The sequence below is a fragment of the Dromiciops gliroides genome, chromosome 4 (genome assembly GCF_019393635.1).
Source record: "Dromiciops gliroides isolate mDroGli1 chromosome 4, mDroGli1.pri, whole genome shotgun sequence".
NCBI classification, from domain to species: Eukaryota; Metazoa; Chordata; class Mammalia; order Microbiotheria; family Microbiotheriidae; genus Dromiciops; species Dromiciops gliroides.
Window position 1 is genome coordinate 213,981,591 of NC_057864.1, and position 27,214 is coordinate 214,008,804.

The window sequence follows — 27,214 nt, forward strand, 5'->3', positions numbered from 1 at the left end:
GATAGGGATTTCCAAAGATTAAAAGATGCTAGAGAAACACTTCTGAAGGGAATGGAATCTTGCTCTAGAAAACCGGAAAACTGGCAGAAATTTTTAAGCCTACCTCAGGAGGCTAATGAAAGACCAAACAGATTTTATGATAGACTTTGTGAGGCCGCTAGACAGTACACCAGATTGGATCCAGTAGATTTAAGAGATTCCTGTATCATTCTCAACACATTTGTTTATAATTCACTGCCAGAAATACGCAGATACTTTCTGAAACAATGTCCAGACTGGAGAAATCTCTCAGTAGATAGAATTAAGGAACTTGCAAATTATGTCTTTGACTCACGTGAGGAAGATCCAGATCACCCTAAACAGAGCATTCTGGCACCAGCGATTCCTAGTCAGCCATGTGGACACTGGAACAAGGACACTAAGGTGTGTTGTTACTGTCGTAAGGAGGGGCATGAATTGAGAGAATGTAGGACTTGGAGAAGAAATTCTAATTCTAATTACAGGCGAAATCAAAATAGAAATAGATCCTTTTGGAGGAATACAGAAAGGCAGTACCAGAATAATGGTAACCAAGACCCCCCTCAGAAGAGGACACAGGAATGATGGTGTCTTGGGGAGGAATGGAACATAGATAATGAAAGCCATATATTCCCAGATCCGGATTTTTTGAATGCACTTGTGCCAGTCCATTCACCTCCCCAGAGTAATGAACCACATGTCACCTTAAAAGTGGGGGAGACTTATTATGATTGTCTGCTAGACACAGGAGCCTCTAAATCAGTATTAGTAAGCAAACCAGATGCTGGGTGTAGACCTGTAGGATTTTTGAATGTAGTGGGAGTCTCAGGAAAGAGCCAGAGAGTGGCAAAATTGAATCCTCGCATGGTATCTATGGGGCCCTTAACAGTGGAACATTCATTTTTACTCATGCCTGATGCCCCTGTAAATTTATTAGGTCGTGATCTCCTTTGCAAGCTTAGAGCAACCATATCTTGTGCTCCAGATGGGGCTGTCTCCTTACAATTGCCAGAGGATACTGTTCATTTATTACCAATTTTACTTACAGAAGCTCAAGGAACAGCAGGGGAGGTATCCAAAATCCCCTCTGACATTCCTGAGTCTTTATGGGCCTCATCCCCTAATGAGGTGGGGCTCCTTAAGTCTGCCATGCCTGTTACCTTTAAAGTTAAGGGGGGACCACCCCCCTCCATTCCACAGTATCCATTGTCTAGGGAAGCAATAGAAGGGATCACCCCTATAATTGAGGCTTTGAAAAGCCAGGGTATTATTATTCCATGTCATCACTCTCCATGCAATACTCCCATTTTGCCAGTTAAAAAACCCAAGCCTGGGCCAGATGGTAAACCTGTTTATCGTTTTGTGCAAGATCTTAGAGCGATTAATAATTATGTTATTCCTAGACATTCCATAGTTCCAAACCCGGCTACGATAATTTCCTCGATTCCCTATGAATCTACATGTTTCACAGTGGTAGACCTTTGCTCTGCCTTTTTCTCCATACCAGTACATGAGGACTTCCAATATTTATTTGCTTTTACCTGGAAAAATAGACAGTGGACCTGGACTAGACTCCCACAGGGATTTGTAGACAGTCCCACATTATTTTCCCAAATTTTACAGCAGGATCTGGCCTCTATTACCTTTAAGGGCTCCATACTAGTACAATATGTTGATGACTTACTTTTGGCCTCTCCTAATGCTGAAATTTGTCAGGAAGATAGCCGTCACTTACTGCTGGAGCTGCACAAGAGAGGACACAAGGTTTCCAAGACAAAGGTACAATGGTGTTTGCCCCAGGTAGAATATTTAGGATTTATTTTGGCTGCTGGAACTCGCTCTGTCTCTTCTAAGAGAGTCCAGGCCATTCAACAACTCTCTGCCCCCACTACTAAGAGGCAGTTGAGAGCCATTCTGGGAGCAGCTGGGTACTGTAGACAATGGATACCCTCTTTTGGTGAAATTACTAAACCCCTCATAGCTCTTACAAAAAGTTCTGTTCCAGACAGTTTACAGTTGGATCCCCAGCATCTCTCAGCCATAAAAGAATTAAAACGGGCCTTGTTATCAGCACCTGCCCTAGGACTGCCAGATTATAGTAAGCCTTTCACTCTCTTTGTGCATGAACAAAGGGGGGTGGCTTCTGGAGTCCTGACTCAGTCACTGGGGCCTAACCAACGTCCTATAGCCTACTATTCAATTCAGCTGGACCCTGTAGCGGCTGGAGCGCCACCTTGCCTTAGAGCAGTGGCGGCCACAGCGCTTTTGGTAGAAAAAGCCTCTGATTTGGTCCTAGGTAACCCTCTAACTGTGCAATGCCCTCACGAAGTGGAGGCTCTCTTACTACGTCACAGGACACAAGCCTTTTCAGATCAAAGGCTGGCTAAGTATGAAATAACCCTGTTAGGTAATGAGAATATCACTTTAAAACGCTGCACAGTTCTTAATCCAGCAACACTACTCCCTAACTTACCATTCTCAGGGGAACCATTGCACGACTGTGCTTCTTTAGTTGCTATGGCTGAAAAACCCCGTGACGATCTTTTTGATACACCTTTAGAAAATCCTGATCTTGTCCTCTATACAGATGGTTCCTCATTTATGAGAGAGGGAACCCGTTTTACTGGAGCTGCTGTAGTTTCTGATTATGACACCCTCTGGGCAGCTTCTCTGCCTTCCCATTTTAGTGCACAGGCTGCTGAACTTGTGGCTCTTACACAGGCCTGTAATATAGCTAAAGATAAGAGTGCCACCATTTTTACTGACTCGAAATATGGCTTTGGCATATGCCACTTTATTGGTATGATTTGGCGTCAACGAGGCTTTCTAACATCCTCGGGCAAGGCTATTGCCAATGGGGACCTTATCAAGGACCTCTTAGATGCCCTAAAACTGCCTTCTTCCCTAGCCGTTGTACATTGCCCTGCCCACACAGGGAATAGTGATCCTGTTTCAAAGGGAAATGCACGAGCCGATTCTGCAGCCAAGCTAGCTGCATTAGAAGCTCCTGAACATGTATTTAACCTTTCACCTTCTGAGGATATTCCTTCCAACCTAACCTATGACAATTCTGAAGTAGAAAAGTGGAAAAAGAAATTTAAGGCAAAACAGATCAATGGCATCTGGGTGTCTCCGGAAGGTAAGCCATTTCTTCCCCGGAAATTCTACCACCAGGTATGCCTCTCTGTTCACAGAAAAGGCCATTTTGGTACACAAGGCATTGTAGACTCTATTAAGAGAACCTGGATAGCACCAGGTGTGACTAATACAGCATCTCGAATCTGCTCGGGCTGCTCCACATGTCAGTCTTATAATCAGTATGCTTTTAAGGCCAAAGCTTATGGAGGGCGTCCTCTAGCATATACACCTTTTGAGCACTTACAAATTGATTATATTACTATGCCAAAAGCAGGACATTATAAATTTTGCCTTGTTATAGTTGATCAGCTCACTCGGTGGGTGGAGGCCTTTCCCAGCCCCCGAGCCACAGCTGCCTTTGTTGCCAAAATTCTTCTTAAAGAGATAGTACCTCGTTTTGGCCCACCAGCCCGCATCGATTCTGACAAAGGCACACATTTCACTGATTCGATTTTATCCCAAATCTACTCTTTCTTGGGAGTGACTCCAAAATTCCACACGCCCTACCATCCACAAAGTTCAGGCCAAGTCGAACGTATGAATAAAGAGCTTAAGAGTATGATTGGCAAATTATGTACTGAAACCCATTTGAAATGGCCTGATGTTCTACCATTGGCATTATTCTATCTACGAAGTAGACCAAGAGGAGAACTTCATATATCTCCTTATGAAATGCTTTTTGGTCACCCTCCTATCCAAGCTAAAACTTTTTCCCCAGTTTATACATCACTGGTGGGAGGTGATACTTCTGTTGCTTCCTATATACAGGAATTACAGACCAGGCTACGTGAACTCCATGAGGCAGGAGCTGTGGTCCAGGCAGGACCATTAGACTTTTCATTGCATAACTTCAACCCAGGAGATAAAATATATGTAAAGAATTTTCAGAAAACCAGTGGAACTCAACCTGCCTGGGAAGGACCTTTTCAGGTATTATTGACAACTCCTACTGCCATTAAAATTGGTGAAAAAGACTCATGGATTCATTGCTCTCATATAAAGCCTGCACCATTCATAGGTGAAGAGATTTCAGATAGACCTGAGGTAGACGCTAAAGAGGTAAAAACCCTAAAGATAGCAACTGTTAAAGAGCAAAGGGAGTTCAGAGGAAAAAGGCAGTTCCCATTTAATAATCCCACTGATCAGTTAAATGCTTTGGGACTCAGTCTTCGTAAAGTATCAGGAGACGGAAATTGCCTTTTTAGGGCTTTAGCAGACCAGCTAGAAGGTCACTGTAGAAATCATCTCAGACACAGACAAGAAGCTGCTTCTTATATGATTAACCATAGACAAGAGTTTGAGTCTTTTATAGTAAATGACTCCCCTTTTGAAGAATATGTTGATGAATTAAAGAAATTTGGAAAGTGGGGAGGAAATGATACAATTGTAGCATTTGCTAAGCAGCATCAGCTGAATGTTGTGGTTCATCAATTAAATCAGCCTTTATTGAAAATCAGTGGCACAGACAAAACTGATGCTAGAGAACTCCACATTTTCTACCATAAAGAACATTATGACAGCATTAGAAAGATCAATGACAATTCAGAAACCCCTGCCACTTTGGCATGCAGAGAATTGGGGAACCAGTTAAAACAATGTGGCATACCCCAAACTCTAGCAGCTTAAATACCTTAAAATTTAACAAGCATTTCCTTCCACAGGCAAAAGCACTGAAGCACATGGCCTAGTTTTCTGGCCCACCTCAATTTCTCCCACCCTTTTCCCTACCCTATACCTATTTTTTTTTTAATCCTTTTTGCTTTTTGTTTTGTTTTGACTTTTGAAAGGCACTGAAAAGACCTGGAATTCACCACACCTTTAAATTCTTTAAGAGCACAAAAGGGTGCTTAGCGAATCTTTTGCCTTTTATTTTTGGTTTTTGGTTTTGCTTTGGTTTTTTTTTGTTTTTTTTTTTTTACTTTTGTTTCTTTTGCTTTTCTTTAAAAACCCGATTTTGTGAACTAAGTGACTTTTCAAAGGCATTTTAAGTATATGCTATTGAATATTGAATCTTGCTTATTGAAGTCTTATTTCTTTTTGATGAATTAATCACCACTTTAAGTATCTGCTACTGTTATACTAGAGAATTCATGTATAAGATGATGTGGTCTACTTGCTAAAAGAAGATTATGTAATAATGTCTAAAAGAAGATTATGTAACAATGTCTAATATAATCAGCTATTTACATTCGTTTATTATTTATATGTCATTATACTCTGGGTATGGTTTGGAATTATTGTATATATCACTAATATATTCTCAGTTATGCAGCATAGCACACATTTTTACCATCATATTGTCTTTGGTGAAATTAATGAGATTTCAGAAATATGGAAACTTATCATTTCAGAGACTAACTTGCTGTGAACTCTGATGCAGGCCCTGGAGAGAATATATGTGCAACAAAAGGAGAGACAGGTATACATAAGTCCATGGTTTGCTTATGATGGTGACTATGTAGAGCACAATTACTAGGCACAGTCCAGTATTCATCCTCTCTCCCTCCTAATTTAACCTAATTTAACTGAACTTACTTATCTTTTTATCTCACTCAGTTGAATTCACCTGTGGCCTAGCACAATCACTGGCTGTCTCGGAACCATGAGATATGGTATGATAACCTTTCCATAACATTTTCAGGTGTCATGAACACATACTAAATTTGACTTTGATCCAGACACATGGTGGTAAAAAGTGTTACTGATTGCAAAATGCTATGCTAAGGTTTAGTAAAAAAAAAAAAAATACAGCAATTCAAACAGTTAAAGAAGAAATCCAGCTTTCCAGACCAGAGTCCAGAGTCCAGAATCCAGTTTTCCAGACCAGAATCCAGTTTCCTCCTGATGACATCTTACCACTTCAAGAAGACAAGAGAACTCAGAGACTTTATATGAACTGTTTTGCTTTATTAGCTTTTACTATCTCCTTTCTGTTATATACTATCTGTAACATGTACTCTCTGCAGAGGCTCTCCCTTTGCAAGACTAATGTCAAAGCGTTGGTTCATGAGGAAAGAAAAAAAATCGCCCCTCTGGACAAAACTTTCCTCTCTTCCTTTTCTGTATTGTTGTTCGCATATTATTAGTCAGCAGAAGTTATTATATTCTTTTTACTGTTCCATCAAGGAAACATTCCATTTCTTGAGGAAGCAAAGGGGGGAAATGTGGTAAAATATGAAAGTTTTTAACAGTCGGTTAGGATAACTGAAAGACGCCAGTTTTTCAAGGACCACCCTTTTGGGGAGGAGATGAACAGTCCGCCTGCTGCGCATGTCAGACTGCCTGCCGGGTACAGTCCGCCTGCTGCGCATGTCAGACTGCCTGCCGGGTACAGTCCGCCTGCTGCGCATGTCAGACTGCCTGCCGGGGTTTTTTTTGACTTCCGGGGTGGAGAGAAGGGGAGTAGCCTTTTTTGCCGGCTTGGCGGGACTCCTGGCGGCGCGGGACTGACGGTCTGACTCACTCCAAAGGTGGCCTAAATCGGTTTGGTGAGTTTTTATAAGGAATATAGACTAAGCCTAGATTTAAGACGATTTGTACTGTATTTCTATTTTCCTATCCTTCTAATCAACAACACCTTATATACAATAAAGGCTCTATCTAGAAAACCAGAAGCTTCTTCCATTTACTAGTCTGGGAGATGAATTAAGGGAAGGGTTAAGTAGGGGAGATTTATGATCTAATATCCAATTTTAAATCTCACACAACAATGCATTAGTGTTCCAATTTTCCCACAGCTTCTCCAACATTGATTATTTTCCATTTTTGTCATTTTAGCCAATCTGATAGGTGTCAGGTGGTACCTCAGAGTTGTTTTAATTTGTATCTCTCTAATTATTAAGAGATTTAGAGCATTTTTTCATATGGGAATAGATAGCTTTGGTTTCTTCATCAGAAAACTGCCTGTTCATATCCTTTGACCATTTCTCAATTGGGGAATGACTTGGATTCTTATAGATTTGATTTAGTTCCCTATATATTTTAGAGATGAGGCCTTTATCAGAAGTACTGGCCACAAAAATTGTTTCCCAGCGAGAAAGATTTTTTTTTAACAGTAAAAGATGTGGAAGTAGCATACAATACATATGGAGGGTAGTCCTTGCTAATGAACAATAATAGTAGGAGAGGGCAGTAAGAGAGCAAGATCACCTAGCAGTCCAGTTTGGCTAAAACAGAAAAGCACGTGAAGGGGAATAAGGCTGGAAAGATAGTCTGGAGTCACACTGTGGAAGGCCTTGATTCTGTTTTTGTTTTCTTTTCTTTCTTTCTTTCTTTCTTTCTTTTTAAATCAGATTATGCGGGCAGCTACGTGGCGCAGTGGATAAAGCACCAGTCCTGGATTCAGGAGGACCTAAGTTTAAATCCAGCCTCAGACACTTAACGGTTACTAGCTGTGTGACCCTGGGCAAGTCACTTAACTCCAATTGCCTCACCAAAAAAAAAAAAAAATCAGATTATGAATTAAGGAAGATTATTTTGGCATTAGTGTGGAGGACAGCCTGGAGGTTAAGAAGCCCATCAGGAAAAGGTTACATTACTCCAGATGAGAGGTAAAGATGCCCTGAACCAGGGTGGTTACAGTGTGAACAGTGAGGAGGAGATGGATGTAAGAGATATCTGGGAGGTAGAATTGCCAGAATTTGATATCTAATTGGATATGGTAGGTAAGAAAGAGTCAAAGATCATGCTGAAATTTCTAGTATTTTTGTTTGTACACCTCATCATTTTGTGTGATAATTATTTTCAAACATAAATAAACAAACAAATAATTTTTAGTGCATTTAGCATCATTTCAGATTGATTACACAAAGCATGAAGATTAATAATTTCTAAAACTCGGGGGCAGCTAGGCGGCGCAGTGGATAGAGCATCGGCCCTGGAGTCAGGAGTACCTGAGTTAAAATCTGGCCTCAGACATTTAACACTTACTTACTAGCTGTGTGACCCTGGGCAAGTCACTTAACCCCAATTGCCTCACTTAAAAAAAAAATAATAATTTCTAAAACTCCTTGATCACATCTAAAACATTAAGAGATTAACAAAGCTGTGTTACTACTGTCTGCTAGTCTAGTCATAGAAATAATCAACTTTTTAATAATGCCTCTGAAGTCTCTGAGTTCTACAGTCCTCCTTACATGAAATGACTTCTCTTAATCCCAATCCAATTCCAGAATCACACATGGTCAAGTGGTAGCAATAAGAGTAGAAGAAACCCGTTATTATTCCCAACCATTTCCAGTATTGTGAGTGGGAAGGGGGACTATATGTTTAAAATCCAATTCAGACACTATGTGACCCTAAGAAAGTCATTTACCTTCTTTGGGTCTTTCTTCCTCATGTACAAAATGAAGTAATTAAAGCACTGTCACCTCTTTGCAGGAGACTTTGAGACCATTTTCAGCATGAGCCAATTTTCCCTTTAGCAAAATGATTGAAAAGAATTTGCTTCTTTACTCCAGGGAAATGACAGAAACATGGTTGTGGAAAATGTCCCAATGTCACCATTGGCAGATGGAATTCAAAAGAGACTGAAAGGGAGAGAAGCAATGCTTCTGGTTGCCATGATCCAATCCCTTCCAATAAATAGTGGAGTCCTTGTCAAAAAACCATTTTAAAAAATTAAATTTAAAAAAATAAAGTAAAAGGAAGGAATTGGACTCAACAACATCTAAGGTTTCTTCCATCTCTAAATCTATGGTCCTACCATCAGGTTCCATAAGGGAGAATATGTGGGTTCTGTGAGAGGCTTAATATTAGGTCAAGGAAGGTACTAATTTAGGGAAAAGAGTAGGAAAATTAGAGAAAGGAGTGGGGATCGGAAAGAAGATAGGGTATATGAGGACAGTTCCCCTGAGGTTATTCTCCTAATTGGAATGAGCCAGACTACTCCCGATCTCAGTAACAGAATCACACAATCACAGAATCATGAATTATTCAAATAAGCACAGATAAGAAACCACCACCCAGTCCGCAGAGTATCTTTTTAAAGAGCATTCCCCTCATCCTACACACATACCATAAGCTAGTCCATTCACCTCTCTATGACCCCATTTCTGACCAGTATTCTACAACCTATAACGTGAGGCATCATGGTATAAAGGATAGAGAGCTGGTCCTAAGGTCAGTAAGATCTAGTTAAAATCCCATTTCTGATACATATTGACTGTTCAACCTTAGACAAGACACTAAATCTCTAAGTACCCCAAGTGACTCTCTAAGACTATATATTGCAAAGGAGGCAAAAGGTTTTTGCATTGTTAGAAGTTTTCTCATTTGTAGTTTGCTGTACTAATGAAACTACAGATCTGCTCCTCCAAAATTCAATAATAACAATATTCATACTACACAGTGCATTCAGTTTTTGTGATGGTGGGAACTTTGTAAACAGTGAAGTACTATACAAACCTAAAACAGAGAGGCATGGCCCAATAGAAAGTGCACTGGTGGGGCAGCTAGGTGGCGCAGTGGATAAAGCACCAACTCTGGATTCAGGAGTACCTGAGTTCAAATCCCACCTCAGACACTTGACACATACTAGCTGTGTGTGGCAGCTAGGTGGCGCAGTGGATAAAGCACCAGCTCTGGATTCAGGAGGACCTGAGTTCAAATCCCACCTCAGACACTTGACACCAGCTGTGTGACCCTGGGCAAGTCACTTAACCCCCATTGCCCAGCAAAAAACAAAAACAAAAACGGAAGTGTACTGGCTCTACAGTCAAAAAAACTGAGGTAGAATTGTCCCCTTGCCCCCCATGCTGACTGCTGCTATGCCTTTAGCCAAGTCACTTGCCTGGGCTTCAGTTTCCTTACCTGTAAAATAAAGGAAAGAACTGAGGGCCCCTCATTTCTAGATCTTAGTCTAATGATTCCATACACACCCTAGATTATGGTTAAAATGCCTGGTTCACATTCTGAGAGCAATTTGGAACTATGCCCAAAGGGCTATACAACTGTGCATACCCTCTGATCCAGCAATACCACTGCTAGGTTTATATCCCAAAGATATCCCCCAAAAGAGAAAAAGACCTATTTGTACAAAAATATTTATAGCAGCTCTTTTTGTGGTGGCTAAGAATTGGAAAGCAAAAGAATGCTCATCAATTGAGGAATGGCTAAACAAGCTGTGGTATATGATGGTGATGGAATATTATTGTGCTGTAAGAAATGACAGGCAGGATGATTTCAGAAAGGCCTGGAAAGACTTGTATGAACTGATGTATAGTAAAGTGAGCAGAACCAAGAGAATGCTGTACACAGAGACAGCAATATTGTTTGATGAAGAACTGTGAATAACTTAACTATTCTCAGCAATACAATGATCTAAGAAATCCCAAAGGACTAATGATGAAGCATACTATCCACCTCTAAAGAAAGACAGATACTGATTGAACACAGATTGAAGAATGCTCTTTTTCACTTTCTTTCATTTTTTTCTTGTACAAAATGACAAATATGGTAATACTTTGCATAATCATACATGTATAATTTATATCTGATTGCTTGCCACCTTAGGGAGGGGGGAGAGGAGGGAGGGAAGATAAAAATTGGAACCCAAAACTATAAATAAAAAATGTTCATTAAAAAACAAACAAACAAACAAACAGGGGGGCAGCTAGGAGGTGCAGTGGATAAAGCACCAACCCTGGATTCAGGAAGAACTGAGTTCAAATCCAACCTCAGACACTTGACACTTACTAGCTGTGTGACCCTGGGCAAGTCATTGCCCTGCAAAACAAAACCAAAACAAACAAATAAGATGCCTGGTTCAAAGAACTCTTTTGACTACAGAACCAATTGATTATTTCATTTTTATATCTAGAGTCAATTTCTTGTGTTCTTTAAGCAAAATACACACATCCAACTTAGCCTACCTTTTCACTCAAAAGCCTGAAAATCATCATTGCCTTGGTTTACTGTTTTTGTTTTGTTTTTTGTTTTTTTTTCAGGGCAGTGAGGGTTGTGACTTGCTCAGGGTCACACAGCTAGTAAGTATCAAGTGTCTGAGGCCCCATTTGAACTCAGGTCCTCCTGAATCCAGGGCTGGTGCTTTATCCACTGCACCACCTATAATGTTTTTGGGTCTTTTTGGCCTTGGTTTACTGTAAAGAATTTCCGTCACCTATGCAATGAGAAATGAGTTCATCTTGATTGGGACCCATTAGTAAATACTATTGTAGGAAAAAAACAAATAAAATGAAGTAGACAGATGTACTTACAGTCTGGGCAGCAGCCATTAAAAGCCATTCGACAAATACCACAATTTTCATCATTGGCAACCCAAAGCCAGGAGGCTACACCATTCCAACACTTAATCTTCACCTTCATGGTAAATGAGTTTGTATCCTAAGAAGGAGAAAGGGGAGTATCTTGTTGAATAGTTTGGAGAGGACACCAACTGTGGTAGAAGTTGAGGGTGACAATCCATTCCATGGTGAAGGACCTGGGTAACTAAGTGCCCTGATTATGTCTTTGTTTTTGTTCCTCATCTCAGAGATTCCTAATCAACATAAATCTAAGGGAACAACAGGGTATCTTTAAAGGCATATAACCAGGAAGGGAATGATCTTTTTGCAAATAAATAGTTTTAGGGCTTGCTAGAAATAGTCATCCCTAGATATTTGAGGGTTTCACATTCTAGGCTTTGGTCATTTGAAGGTTGGCCATCAATAATTAAATGGGAATTTTTGGAGATTTGCCGAGTATTGTGGAAAACTGCAGATGACTGGTGTATGTAAAGAAAACAAAAAAATTAGTAAAGTCATACATTCATAAATACTGTATAGTATTGTTAATCTAATTTTATCATTTACTACCATAAGTATATATACATAAATCTATTATAAAGTTAAATTTTGTTAAAAGTTTCCCTGAGCTATACATTCTATGACTACCTCCCTCCTCTTTGTTTCTCTACCGTCCAGATTCAGTCACAAATTTCTTTTGGTCTTTTTTGGCCGGGCAATGAGGGTTAAGTGACTTGCCCAGGGTCACACAGCTAGTAATTGTCAAGTGTCTGAGGCTGGATTTGAACTGAGGTCCTCCTGAATCCAGGGCCGGTGCTTTATCTACTTCACCACCTAGCTGCCCCAGTCACATAATTTCTTAATCTCTCTCATGTAGAAACTGCAACTTTTTTTATAGGTACAGTATATTTTGTTTTGTATGTTAAATAAATATAATTTAAATTATTAAAAATTAAAGTTTGGGGAGGGGCCTAGAGTTATTTCTGGTTTTTCATTCTCAGGAGTCCAGCAACTCTAATCCTCAAGAATGTCAAGGGATGTGACTATACCTTTATCCACTTGAAGTTTAAAAAAACAAAAACAAAAACAAAAAAACCCAACGAAACCAAAGGCCTGCCCCGGAGAAGATTTATCTCCTGGGTCTTTTTTGCTAAAGAAACATGCCTGATATTTCTAACAAGAAGCTTTGAAAAAACCAAACATGACAGGTAAGGAAGAGAGTGCTCCCTATCTATTTGATAGGGGTTTGGTTTTATAATCAATCCACTAAGCTTTTCCTAAGGGCTTCTTTGAAAAGCACATAAGTTACCAAATGATTTTAACTTTTACTTAAAAAAATACTATACAGCAGTCCTGGGAAGTTTTTCTTTACGGGTTATATGTATATATATATATATATATATATATATATATATATATGTCTACATGTATAAACTAGAGGTACAGACACACATGTATGTCTACATATAGAGACATAAACAGTAAAGTAGATCATCACAAGGCATCAAAATCAAAAAGTTTTGGAGCAAAAGATCGCTCACCTTCTAAAAGTCTGTACTCTCTCTCTATTTTTTTTCTATATTCACTCCTTTTCTTCCTTCCTGTGGGATAAAGTTTGAGGAAAATTTTGTACACTAAAAGAATCAATGACAAAATAATAAAGCATATTTTAGTAAATAAAAATAAAGCAATTCTTCAAAGTTTAATTCTCCCCTAAAAACCTGATGTCCCCCAAATCCATTCCTTGAATATTCTAGATTCCACCACTTCCTGGCATAATAGAAAAGAAAAGTGGGCCCAAAGCCAGATGATCCCAATTTCCATTCAAGTTTTGCAAAGTATATGACCCTTATCAAGTATCTTCACCTCTCTGAGCCTTAACTTCTTTTATTTCTTTTTCTTTTTTTATTTTTTGTTGGTGAGGCAATGGGGGTTAAGTGACTTGCCCAGGGTCACAGAGCTAGTGTCTAAGGTCGGATTTGAACTCAGGTCCTCCTGACTCCAGGGCCAGTGCTTTATCCACTGCGCCACCTAGCTGCCCCATCAATTTCTTTATCTTAAAAATGTTGGGGGGGAGCGGGACAGTAACATTTAGACTACTTGCTTCAAAAGCTTGCTAGGTTTCTTGCAAACTTATAAAAAGCCTATATAAAACTGTTAACTACTACTAATAAAAGTGAGATTTGAGCAGTCATTTCTTAGCATGGGTACACTACCATCATCCCAAAAGAAGAAAAGCTCCTTGATGGCAAGAATGGTTTCTTTTTTTTGGGGGGGGGGGAGCATTCCCAGAATCTAGCATCCAAAAAACGCTTAATACAAGCTTCACGGTAAGGGCAGCTAGGTGGCGCAGTAGATAAAGCACCAACTCTGGGTTCAGGAGGATTTGAGTTCAAACACTTGACACTTACTACCTGTGTGACCCAGGGCAAGTCACTTAACCCCTATTGCCCCGCCCAAAATAAAATGAAATAAAATAAAAGCTTCACTGAAAGGAACTCAATACATGAAAAAAAAACAGCATGAAATCCTTAAGATATCTTCCCTGAGAGCAGGAGGCCTCTCCTGGGTCTGCTGCCAGGAAGAAGCCTGGGCAGGGGAGCAGGGACACACTTTATGCCCAAATCGGTCTCCTTTCCCTTTCTGGAGTGACGCATGTTTGCTCCCTCAAGCCTAAAATCACCCCATATTTTCACGGGCTCACTAGTCTCCGACCCCCGTCCCCCGCCGAATTCCCATCGGATTTAGGCTTCATACATACGCAAGGCAAGCGTCAACCATCGTGCTCCCCCCCTCCCCGCCCGCCTTGAGCCGGTCCAAGCCCCCTACTCGGAATTCTCAAGAGTCCGAGCCTCTCCTATCTGCTCCCCCTCCCCCTCGGAGTTCCCACCAGAGTCCCAGCTCCTCCCCCTCGGAGTTTCCACTCGAGTCCAACCCCTCCCTTCCGCTCCTCCTCCCCCTCGGAGTTCCCACCTCCTCCCTGGTTCCAACTAGAGTCCTAGTTCTCGCGTCTCCAAGTTCCCACCCAGAGTCCTAGTCTCCTCCTCGGAATTCGCACCTGAGTTTGATCCCCTCCCGTCTGCGCCCCCTGACCAAATTCTCTCCACTACAGCTCGCGCCCCTCAACAGGACTCTCGCCCGTCCTCGCCCCTAGTCCTCGCCCCTTGTCCTCCCCCCATCCCGGTTGCCCCCGGGCTCGCCCCTCCTCCCCGCGGGCTCCAGGCCCCCGCCCGAGTTAGCGCCTCCGGCTCGAGTTGACACCTGAGTTCGTGCCGATCTCCCGGAGCTCGCGCCCTTCCGTTGGCACCCTCGTGACGGGTACAAGAGGAGCAGCAGGAACAGCAGTCTCCAGTCTGAAGAGAGAGAAGGCAAAGCTTCGACCCCGAGCGCAGCCAGCCAGCCAGCGAGCCAACCCCCGCCCAGCCTCCGCCCAGCCTCCGCCCGGCAGCGCCCACCAGACCCCCCGCCCGACAGCCGGGAGGCAGGCCCAGGCTTCCCGGAAGCGCCCTGAACCTTCGGCTGGGAAGGAAGTGACGCGCCGACGTGCTGACGCGCGGGGTTCGTGCCGAGGCCCCGATTCCGCGCCCGCCATGGCCGACAAGATGGACATGTCCCTGGACGACATCATAAAACTCAACCGGAGTCAGCGGGGCGGCCGCGGCGGGGGCCGGGGCCGTGGCCGGGCCGGGGCCCAGGGCGGCCGCGGCGGTGGGGGCGCACAGGCGGCAGCCCGCGTGAGCCGAGGCGGGGGGCCCATCCGGAACAGGCCGGCCATGGCCCGTGGAGGCGCCGGGGGCGGCGGCAGGAACCGACCCGCGCCCTACAGCCGAGTGAGTGAGCGAGCCTGGGGAGAGTGGGAGGCCGGGCCGGGCCCAACCGGACGGGACCGGACCGAAGCGGGCCGGGTGGGGAGCTCCGAGGCCCAAGGGGGCTGAGCCCTGTGAGGCCGAGGCGGAGAGGAGAGACGATGGGATCGTGTGTGGGGGCGTGCGGGGGGGGGGTGGGAGGGCACGGGGAGCTGACCCACGACCGCGGGATCGCCGGCTCCTTCACTCCACCCACCCCCCCCCGAGGCCTTTTGTTTCTCGTGGGCGACCGAGGTCCTAGGCCCGGAGCCTCATGGCGACCCTGCGGGCGGGAACTGGGGCCTGCCTTGGGCGGCGGGAAGGCGGGGGCGGGAAGGCGACCGCCTCCCCCTCCTGCCCGGGTCCACAGATTGGGGTGGGGGGGGGCGGGGGGCGGGACGGGGGCTCAGGAAATGAAGAACCCGCCAGGCCCCGGCCGGGGTGGGGGGGGACGACTCACCAACCTTTGTGTTTGTTTCAGCCAAAACAGCTTCCAGATAAGTGGCAACACGACCTGTTCGACAGCGGCTTTGGAGGCGGGGCCGGCGTCGAGACCGGTGGGAAATTGCTGGTCTCCAATCTGGATTTTGGGGTCTCAGACGCGGATATTCAGGTAAGGTGTTTGGAGGCGGCCGCCGAAACGACCCTTGTCAGGAGCCAAGTGCATAGTCTGCATTGTGCTGTTTGGAGTTCCACCCCCTCCCTGCCTCGGAGGAGATGGCTTCTCCCCCTCCTCTCCCCCCAGCACACCCTGGGAGGGACTTGTCTTCATCTTTCTGTAGCAAAGGCTGTGCCCATAAGTTGGTGTTTTTGCAATGGCTTAGGGTTCAGGGTGCAGTGAGGAGGATGGGGTTGACCAGTGCAGGGCTGTAGGGACCTTGTTTAGGCTGGGTCTTTTGCTTCCAAGATAGGCCAGAGTTAACAATGTTCCAGGAGGCGGGGAAAAGTAGGCTCAGCCTCGTTTTTTAGGTAATTTATTTTTGCACGGAAAAATCTGGGTTTGTTGAGAGAGGAAGTGTAACTTCTCTCAGGCTAAAAAAGAGCAATGAGGCAGTGTTATTTTCGTTTGTTGCCGCCTTGTAGCCCTGATTGGCTCCTAATCAAAATATGAGCAATGTTAATTGATGTTAATTCTTCTGTTACCGATATGTCCTTCTGCAAAGCAGCTGTTTTTTGGATTAAGCCAAAAAACAGCACTTTAAAAAAAAACTCAACCCTCTTCTTAAGAAACTCCTTTCTGGGAGTAAAACTTTGGAGATTGGAAGTGGCTGGGACTGGATGCTAGACTTTCCTGGGTCATACTTCCTAGAGCCCAGCCATATGGCTTTGCTGTGGGAGGACAAAGCAAGGCAGACAAGCACTCATGGTGTGTCAACACTTTTTTTAAGGTGGTTTCTGGCATCCACTGGAAACCGCTTTTGGTGAACTCCACTTCCCGCTGTGTGCCTGCGGCCGGAGTATCCCCACACTCTGGGTTCCCTCTCCAACTCCCAGCCTGCCGTGAGGTCAGGGCAGTTTCCATGGCAGCGCTTGACGTCAGACTTTGCGGCAGGCTTGAGTAGGAGGAGAGGGAAACGCAGGTGAGCCAGAATCTGCCTTCTGGGGGTGGGTCTGGGATCAGGTCTACTGAATCACTGGGCCCTTAAGTGTGTTCTAGTGGCCGGAAAAAGTTTCCCTTGCTCTGTGACCTGGAGATTTTCTCATTTCTTAGAACACTCTTTTGTTAAGAGTGGTTTTTCTTATCTGTGAAAAGACAGCTGCTGAACATTATGCCCCCACCACTGGGCAAAGCACTCTTTGGCCCATAGCATCATACAGATGGCATGCCCCAAAGCTGGCATGACCCAGGACAGGCCCAGCTGCTTTTGAAAGTTGCTGTTCCACTCCCCCCCCCCTCTAACCCCTAGATGTGTGTTCCCTCCCAGGAACATAATTCCTAAAGCAGATGTTTCAGGGATCCTCTTCCTTGGACACTATAGGATAGGAGAGAGCCATGTTAATCTTTTTGCCTTTCCTATTTTCAGGAACTGTTTGCTGAATTTGGAACTCTGAAAAAGGCAGCTGTACATTATGATCGGTCTGGCCGGAGCTTAGGAACAGCAGATGTTCACTTTGAGAGAAAAGCAGATGCTCTGAAGGCCATGAAACAGTATAATGGTGTCCCTTTGGATGGTAAGTTGAGCCTTCTATCATTGAAGGGCTGGGTGCTTCATTTTGTGGAGTGTGGGGCTGTCATCTGCCCATGTAGGAATATGATTTGCCCACTCTGGCCGAGCACACTTTGCATTTGCCCGCTTTGTCTCTCTCTTCCGTTCTGCCACCTTTCGTGCTGCCCCATACATCTGGACCAACCTCTTGTGACCCCCTCCTTCAGATCCTTCCTGAAGATTCACTTCTGTGAGGCCTTCCCAGATCCACCATAGTACACCTCAAAGAGCGGGGCTATAATGATAAAGAAAAAGGTACTGGATCTTTTTCCCACTAGGTCAGCCAGGCATATTTCCCTCTTCTACCCATATCCATCCACCAAGAAAAAGTTACTGAATATTTGCCCAGTTTTAACTTTGTCAAAGAGGAGATTGGTGGTTTCTCTCTTGCCATTTGTCTTTCTCAAATGTTTTCCAGTCTTTCCCCATGTTTGTATTTAGAATGAGACAGCAAGGTGTACCCATCCAGTATTATTTGCATGGAGCCTAGAACATTGCTAGCACTATGTGATTGATTGTTCTATAGGAAAGGAATTGATGTTTCTTTTCTCTTCCTCTCCTGTAGGTCGCCCTATGAATATTCAGCTTGTTACATCACAGATTGATACACAACGAAGACCTGCACAGAGGTTAGTTCTTGGCTTTGTGGAATTGAGTCAGGGCTAAATAATCTTTTGGGGAGACTTTGGACATGTGAGAGTGAACACTGTTCCTTTTAATTTTTCATTTAGTGTAAATAGAGGTGGAATGACTAGAAACCGTGGTTCTGGAGGTTTTGGTGGTGGAGGTGGCACCCGGAGAGGCAATCGTGGAGGCAATCGAGGACGAGGCAGAGGGACTGGAAGAAATTCGAAACAACAGCTTTCCGCAGAAGAACTAGATGCACAATTGGATGCTTATAATGCCAGGGTAAGTACAGGGGTAGAAGTGTGGGGTGGGGAGTAGCTCCAGAACTGTTAGGAATAGCCTCTTTCCAGCATCCGCTGTCTCTAAGGGACAGAGCAAATCAGAGTGTTGGAAGTGAGGCATTCTCAGTCTTATCTGAGTTATCTTTTGCTGTGTGTTAAAATACTTTCTTACAGTGCTTGTTTATTTTTTTTCTTTCAGATGGATACCAGTTAAACTAGCCAACATATTCCCTGCATGGAACAGGACCCAGGAATCTCATTCTTTACCCTTCTCACTGGAGGGCGGAGTAGAGGACTGTGGCTCTGCTATCAATGATGGATTTGTTTCTTTTATGTTTCGAAATAGGATTTAAAACTCATGTAAAGGTTTTTTTTTTTAATTCTGAAACAGACCTGTTTTGTACCAAGTTATTTTTGGGATAAATTTTACTGGTTGCTGTTGTGGAGAAGGTGGCGTTTTCACCTTTGCCATAATAAAATAGAAATGTGTGTAGAAGTGGAACTGTTTGCTTCATCCCACTGCTAGTGGGCTGTGTACGTGGCGCAGAATTTTCATGTCCGAGTTGGTATGTTGCTAAGTAGACTAGATGAAAAGCTTCCATTGGGATTGCTATTTGGTCTGACCATACCATCCCATTCAAAAAACGAATCTGTTTTGAAGAACCCTGTTTCTGGCCCAGATGTGCACAGTGGGGTCTCATGGATTTAGAGGTGAGGTTCAAAAGGGTGGATTGGTTATGAAAAAACGATTGTAAATGTATTCAACATGAGATAGGGTTGAATATACTTTTATATAAGGGGTGAAAGAGGTTTCCCATCAACATTTATTGGAACTATAAAACTTTTTTTGACATTTGTTTTTCTTCATGCTCTGAATCAAATCCTAGAATTTACTTTTTAAAAAAATCTAACAATCCTGGCTTTCCCAGTGGTCTTTGGGACAAGGAATTAGGGGCCAGTTAACTAATTTCTTGGGCACAGAGCATAATACCCCGTTATCCAGGAAGCTGGTAGTCTACAGTAGACAGGGTGGCCTCTGAAGAACTGGGGTAGTGACATGCTAATGTTTGCTTATTCTGCTTTGAACAGGATAGTTTCTGATCCCAGGCCAGAACCACCCACTTTGGTAACAATGCTGTACCAGTGTGCCCTGTATTTCTGTGGCAAAGGTAAATTAGTAGCCCATTTCTCAGATTTGCTGCCCCTTCCCTCTCCTAATATCTTTAAAGTAAATACAAGGTGCTCCCTAACAACCCTGTTCAGAGGGAGTGGATTTTGGGGGTTTTTTGTGCAGTAGTATGCACAATTGAATCTTTCACCTCTTTGCTTTGTGGTTCACTGGAATATACAAGAGGGGGAAAAAAATTCCTTGCTTACTCAGGAATTATTTATAAAAACGCTTGGGATTTCTCAGAAGTGAGCTGGGCTGGTAAAGTCCCAGTTGGCCAATCTTGTGAACTGGATTAAGGATTTAAGGATGTCAAGCTACTTTTGTAGGGACTCCATATGCATTCCAGAAGCCTTTCCCCAGCAGAACCAATACCAGTGTCCTATGGATAGAGGAAGCCAGTGGAAAGTCCATCTGGTTCAAAGGACCATAGATAGTGCCCAAAAAGTCAGTGGCATGACTCAAGCCTACCGTGAGTCATGCTTAAAGTAGGAAACTTGGCTAAATGGGTGGCCCTTTTAAAGATGGTTACCACATCTAATTGTCATGAGGTCTATGGCATCACTTTAGTAGCTTTCCTTTTAGCTGGTACAGAATGTGGAAGTCATTTGACTGTTTTACTCTACCAGAACAACTCAGGGCAGAAGTTCTTTGAGACCCTGAACCTCCACTTTCAAGACCTTGGATCGCAGTGGGCTAGTAGCTGGTTGTTAAGAATCCAAAGGGAGACTAAGGCTGAGTTACCACCAACCCTAACCCTGTTGTTTCTTGGCTTATGGCCAGGATTGAGCAATTTGTGTGATCCCTGAGTGATAAGGAATCTAATGGAGATAAATTATAGTCTTAAGACTTGGGTTAAAAAATAGTTGATTTCATAAGCAAAAGATAGAAAGCTATATAGACTTTGATTTGAAAAAGATCAGAGGGTTTTTTAAGTGAATTGTAAACTTAATGGGTCAACAGAAATAGTATGGCAGCCAAAAAAATCTTGTTATCCTGGGCTATGTCGAGACAGGCATAGCTTCCAGGAAAAAGGTTCTAGTCCCTTTGCACTGACATTGGTCAGATTGTATTCGGTATATTGTGTTAAGTGCTAGGTTGCCACAGTTTGGAAAGAATGTTGAAAAGCTTAGGAGACATAAAGACAGGGGAAATGGATTTAATCAAAAGACTTGAGTCCAAGCCATACAAAGATAAGCTGAAGGTACTTGAGATGTTTTACTTGAAGAGAATGGGAGAACAGGAGAACTTTCTTAAAGTACTTTAAAGGCTCTTCTTTAAAGAGGTGTTAACTTTATTCTGATTGTTTCCAGAGGGCAGAACTCTAGAAGCAATAAGAAATTTTTGAAGTGACAAATTTAGGCCAGAATAGAAGGGAAAACTTCCTAAAAATTGGAGTTTTTAAAAAATGGAATGGACTTCTTGGGAGATGATAGATTTCCCCTCATTGGAGGTACATATGCCGGATCATTTCTCTTATGAGGATTATTTTTCTGCTATGGATTTAACAGCTAGCCAGTGAGTTCTTTTCCTTATGACAACCTGGGAGGTAGGCAGAGCAAATTTTTTTTTTTGGCAGGGCAGTGGAGGTTAAGTGACTTGCCCAGGGTCACACAGCTAGTATGTGTCAAGTGTCTGAAGTCGGATTTGAACTCAGGTCCTCCTGAATCCAGGGCCAGTGCTTTATCCACTGTGCCACCTAGCTGCTCCCAGAGCAAATATTATTAACTAATCAGCCTGAAGTCTCACAGCTGAGTTAGTGCTGGATAGAGTTGGAACAGTTGGAACTGGATCCCAGGTCCTCTGACTGAGAGTCTGCTGTTCTTTTCACTCTGTTCATTACTTTTGCAAGGTGTAAAGTGTTCGTTCTCCAAGCAATTTGCCAGAGAAGTTACCCAGAAAGTAAGAATTATAAAAATGGATGAAGTAATAATGTTGAGCTGCCTCAGATATTCAGTCACAAGAGAGCTTACCTTAGAAAACAAGTAAACTAAGAAAAACTTTCCTATACTTATTGCGTGTTTCTAGACAGAATTGTTAATAGAATGAGAGCAGCAGAGATAGAATATTTAAGCACTTGGAAGTATTATGTCACAATGAATCTCTCTGAGAGCACTATTCCTGGCCCAGTGGTGAATAGCATGGGATCTTAAGAGGAAAGGGTCAAAAGGTAGATCAGTAAATGAAAGATTGCTGTAAATTTATTAAATATATATTTATTCAGTATGTGATCAGAGGCAAAGAGGGGGTCTAGTCCCTAAAGATATTTAAAGAAATATTCAAATAGGACAGCTGTTCAATAGAGAAAATGAAACAACTGAATCTCAGTGTCCACTGGCTTCAGAAATTGTCACAGGAAATAGAAGATCAAAAAAGATGGCTGGAGCTAGGATAGTGGACAAGTATAAGGCACTTCCTTACATTTCCATTACCTGTTTCATGATGCATTTCAACTTTAACCATTTGTATTATCAGTCACTTGCTATGTGCAATATACAAAGTGTTCAATAATGTTGATTGTCATTTATCATTCCTACATAGAATAGCACAAAATTCTTCCACTTAAATTTTATTTTGAATTTATTTATTTTTTTGGTGGGGCAATGGGGGTTAAGTGACTTGTCCAGGGTCACACAGTTAGTAAATGTCAAGTGTCTGAGGTCAGATTTGAACTCAGGTCCTTCTGAATCCAGGGCTGGTGATTTATCCACTGCGCCACCTAGTTGCCCCCTTTGAATTTATTTTTGATCTTATATTTACTGACATAAATATAAAAAGGTTGTACATCACTGTCATTTCCAGGTATATTACCTTTCCTACCTGGTGAACAAAAATTGTAACAAAGATGTTCAAAGACAGAAGAAAAGAATTCCATAAAATCAATAAACAAAATTATAAGTAACATTCCATATCCATAGTTCCCTACCTCTGCAAAGAACGAAGAGAGGTAGGTGTAGTTCTGGTCATTAGAATTACAGTGTTCAGTTTTAACTTTTTACTATTTCCATATCAAATGAGAAAATAGCACCAATACCTGGCACATAGTAAGCACTATATAAATGCATATTCTCTTTCCTTTTCCCTTTCCATTTACATTGTAGTCATTGTGTATGTTTTTCTGGTTCTGCTTCTTTCACCTTGCTTCAACTCAAATCTCATGCTTCTCTGAATTATTCACGTTTGTAATTTGTTATACCACAATGTTATTCCGTTACATTCATGAACCACAATTTGTTTAGCCAATTAATGGGTGGTACGTACCTTCAGTTTTTTGTTACCACAAAAGTACTACTACTATCTTATACATATAGGAATTTTCTGTTTTTGACCTGCTCCGGATATGTGCTTAACAGAGGGGAGACAAAGGGTATGTACATTTCTTGAACAATTCCAAATTGCTTTTCAGAATGAATCAATTCATACCTTTACCAACAGCCTTCCTGTCTTTCTCCAACTCTTCAAATATCAACTGTTTCCATCTTTTGTCATCTTTTTGGCCAGTTTGCTAGTATGAGGTAAAAACTCAGTTGTTTTGAGCTAGTGTTTTTTTATTTTTAGTGATTTGGAGTCCTTTTGTATGTTTGCTAATAGTTTACAATTCTTTTGAGAACTTTTTGTTTATATTTGACTACTTACCCATTAGGGAAAGATTCTTGGTTGTCTTATTTGTTTTAATTTAATATATATCTTGCATTTCAGTCCCTTAGCAGAAATATGCAAATTATTTAATCTAATCAGCCCTTTTCCTTATGCTGGTTGCATTGATTTTGTTCATAGAAGCCTTTTAATTTCATGTAATCAACATTTAAATTTTTTGTGGTGGTTGCCTTTTGTGTTATTTGTGTGGTTAAGAATTTTCCCACTATCCATACCTGCAAAAGGTACCTGATCTTGTTCTCTCTAATTTTTTATAGCAACTTTTTATGTTCAGATCTTCTATCTTAAGATGATTGTGGTGTATAGTACAAGATGTTGGTCTAAACTTCATTTCTGACAAACTGTTTTCTAGCTTTTCCAGTATTTCTTGTTGAATAGGGTGGTATCCCCCAAGTAGTTTATGTTCTTGGGTTTATTGAACACTGGATGATTGAGTCTGATTGATTCTGATTGTCCCTACTGTGGTCTATTCCACTGATCTGTTTTTTTTTTAACCAATACCAAATGGTTTCGATGATTACTGCTTTATAATATAATTTGAGGTTTGGAAGTATTATCTATTCCACTTTAATTTTTAAAGGTTGATTCTTTCCTTAGAAGGGTGGTTGGTTATGGTTGTGGAATTTTGCTCTCTGACTTGATCAGTGTTTAGGTGGTTTTACCTGTTTTTTGTTACAAGAAAAGGCAGGCTCACAGGGTAGGGGGGGAGGGTCAGGGACAGAGACTCAAGAGTTGGATTGTACCTTAGATATCATCTGGTTTATCCCTAAGGTTACAAAGCTTGTAAGTGGCAGAGCCCAGATTCAAACCCAGGTCCTGTGACTTCAATTTCACTGCTGTAATATAAGGGGGGGAAACCACATAAAATAAAACTTGTAAAATTAAAATTTTTTTTTTATTATATGAACTTGACAACAAACATTTCCTTACACAAAAACAAAACAAAACAAAAAAAAGGATTGTATATGATACTGTGAATATCTGATGTATGGCTTGGTTTTTTTAAAAATATAAATTAAATTTAACATGGTAGTTCAAACACTGCCCTGCTTTTATGTGTCCCCTTCTCTCTAGACTATCACCTTTCTGGTGGGAAGTGTGTTTCATCATCAGTCTTCTAGAGCTATGATTGGTCTTTCCCTTGATCAGAATTCTTAAATCTTTCAAAGTTGTTTTCCATTTCACTGGTGTAGTTGATGTATAAATTGTTCTGGTCCTATTCTGTAACAGTTTATACAAGTCCTCCCAAGTTTATCTGAATCTATCCCTATCATCAGTTTTTACAGTGCAGAGATAGTCCGTTATATATCATCATTTGATAAGCTATTCCCCAATTGATGGGCACTTATGTTGTTCCCGACTCTTTGCTATAAATATTTTTTAATATGTGGGTCTTTTCTTTCTTGTTTTTTGTTTTTAAACCTTGGGGTGTATTTTAAGTAGTGGTATCAGTGGGTCAGGGGATAACACAAAGTTTAATGACCTTTGGGATATGATTCTAAATTGCTTTCCAAGGTAGTTGGACCACTTCATAGCCCCACCAAAAGTGGATTGGTGTGCCAGTCCTTTTATGACCTCCAAAAATGGTCATTACCCTTTTTTCATCATCTTGGCCCATCTGAAAGTTATGAGGTGGAGCTTCAGAGCTATTTTAATTTGTTTCTCTTATTAGTGACTTGGAACATTATTTTCTATTATTATTGGTAGTTTGCATTTCTTGCCTTGAAAATTACCTGTTTATATTCTTTGATCATTTATCTTTGTCCATATTGACCTGCTTTTATTTTTTTGTTTTGTTTCAGTTTTTTTTTTTGGCGGGGCAATGAAGGCTAAGTGACTTGCCCAGAGTCACACAGCTAGGAAGTGTTAAGTGTCTGAGGCCGGATTTGAACTTAGGTCCTCCTGAATCCAGGGCTGGTGCTTTATCCACTGGGACACCTAGCTGCCCCCTTGATCTGCTTTTATAAAGGGAGTTTCCTCACTTGGGAATATGCTATACTGATGAAATAGGTCTGACCCCTATCCCTCTCCATTTCTGTCCCTAATTTCACTGTTGTAACTCCCTATCTAGGATATTTTTAGATACCTTGGATATCTTGGACCTTTTTTAGATAAATTTGCTGTAAAGATTTTCCCCCCAATTAATTATTTCTCTTCTGATTCTAACTGTATAACTATTTTTGTAAAAACTTAAATTTTATGTAATCAAAATTGTCCATTTTGTCTCCTATAGTTCTTTTTAATCCCTAGTTTGGTCAAAAACTCTTTCTTTATTCTCAGTTCTGAAAGATATCACCTTCTGTTCTCTAATTTTTTTATGATAAGATTTTATATTTAGATATTTTCATTCAGAGCTTATGGTGGCAAATGGTGTGAAATGTTAGTATAAACCTAATTTCTGACAGACTGCTTTCATGTTTTCCCAGCAGTTTTTAAAATCAAATTGTGAATCTTTTGTTGAATAGTGAGTCTTTGTTTTAAAAAAAAGTTTAAGGGAGAGAGGGCTGTGTTAAGTGGAGGCACAGATATCATGGGAATCAATAACAAAGTTGAAAATAATGAACTAATTTATTCTGCTCTCCTGTGTCCACAAATTCTTTCCATTTTGTGGCCACTTAGAATCACAAAATTGGAATGAACCTTAGAAGTCGTCTTGCCCAGTGTGTACCTGAAAAGGAATACCTATTACAACATTACCTCCCAAAAAGTCCAGGTCTATGTTTGAATACCCCCCCCCCAGTTATAGGGAGCTCAAGTTTTTCTTTATTCAGCTAAAATCCTCAATTTATGCCAATCCCTTCCAGTCATAATTCCCTTTTAAGTCTTTTCCATGTTAAACATGCCAAGACCATCAACTTATCCTTCTATGGCATGGTTGGTAGTTGCCTTAAGATTCTGATTGACCTCCTGGACAATCCCTAGCTGGTCAGTTTCCTTAAAATAGGGATCTCAGAGCTGAACACAATACTCTCAGTGTGTTCTGATGAGGACAGCAAGATTATCACTTTCCTAATTCTTGGCATGAGTATAAAATGGAATTTTGGGGGGTGGTAGATGTGTGTCATGTTACACTTTTGGCTCGTTAAGCCTGTACTCTACTAAAATTCCAGGGATTTTGCCATAAGAAATGTCTAACTGACCACATGTCTCCCATTTGGTACTTATGCTACTGATGTTATGAACTCAGATGTAGTACTTTTATTGCTACTAAATTTCATCTTATAGATAATGTGATGAGTAAAATTAAATGTCACCTATTCCTGTCCCAAGTTTGGGGAAAATTAGCTGGGGTTTCTAATATATTTGTTACTTATAAATTAGAAGCTTTAGCACCAGTTTGGGGGCATTAAGCATTTATTAAAGCATACCAAGTATTAGTAAAAAGAGAACACCTGGGTCGGAAAGTTAAGAAAAGGCCTATCTAGCCTAGAGCTCCAGCCTGGCCTGATTCTTCCTCAAGCCCTCCACTAGGAGCCTGTTCAAAAGACCCAACTGAGAGTGAAAGCTGGAAGGTTTCTCTTTGTCTGGAGGAGAGGTGGTCTTTCTACACTGCTTCAAGCTAATTGGCTAACATCACCCAAATCCATTGGTTCACTGGACTTGAAGGTGGTCCTGTATTGAGGTAAGAGTTCACAGCCTCTGAGAACATACCCTCTTGAGGGCCATTCAGGTGTGGTTTAAATTGAATTAACTTACATGTTTTGTTTTGTTCGTGGGGCAATAGGGGTGAAGTGATTTGCCCAGGGTCACACAGCTAGTAAGTGTCAAGTGTCTAAGGTCGGATTTGAACTGAGGTCCCTCTGAATCCAGGGCTGGTGCTTTATCCACTGAGCCACCTAGCTGCCCCCATTAAGCATTTATTAAGTAGATAACTGCTAGGCAATGGAAATATAAAGATAAAAATGCAAAATACCCCATCTGTGGGAGCTTATGTTCTATCAGGGGAAACAATATAAATAAAGAAGATAAAAAATATATAGCAATTAAATGCTAGGTAATGTGTGGGGGAGGGGGGTGGATCATCAGGAAA

The 27,214-nt window shown here is 41.8% G+C and overlaps 2 protein-coding genes across 4 annotated transcripts in view; one reads left to right on the forward strand and one right to left on the reverse strand.

Annotated features, from left to right (window-relative positions):
• Nucleotides 1-14,833, reverse strand: part of ANAPC11 (anaphase promoting complex subunit 11) — a 28,012-nt gene extending 13,179 nt beyond the window's left edge. Inside the window, exons 1-3 of one of the 3 annotated variants that reach the window (XM_044001631.1) lie at nucleotides 14,661-14,798; nucleotides 12,941-13,000; nucleotides 11,373-11,499 (exon numbers count right to left, since the gene is read on the reverse strand). In XM_044001631.1, the coding sequence (XP_043857566.1) occupies nucleotides 11,373-11,481 (109 nt within the window). In that variant the 5' untranslated portion in view covers nucleotides 11,482-11,499; nucleotides 12,941-13,000; nucleotides 14,661-14,798. Of the gene's footprint in view, nucleotides 1-11,372; nucleotides 11,500-12,940; nucleotides 13,034-14,660 lie in introns of all 3 variants that reach the window. The other 2 variants (XM_044001632.1, XM_044001633.1) reach the window with 2 other exon arrangements.
• Nucleotides 14,834-14,854: 21 nt separating this feature from the next.
• ALYREF (Aly/REF export factor) lies at nucleotides 14,855-24,226 on the forward strand. Its single transcript, XM_044001630.1, has 6 exons — nucleotides 14,855-15,229; nucleotides 15,726-15,857; nucleotides 17,269-17,416; nucleotides 18,017-18,080; nucleotides 18,183-18,360; nucleotides 18,559-24,226. The coding sequence occupies exons 1-6, from the start codon at nucleotides 14,990-14,992 to the stop codon at nucleotides 18,571-18,573; spliced, it is 777 nt and encodes a 258-aa protein (XP_043857565.1). The 5' UTR covers nucleotides 14,855-14,989; the 3' UTR covers nucleotides 18,574-24,226.
• Nucleotides 24,227-27,214: the final 2,988 nt, after the last annotated feature.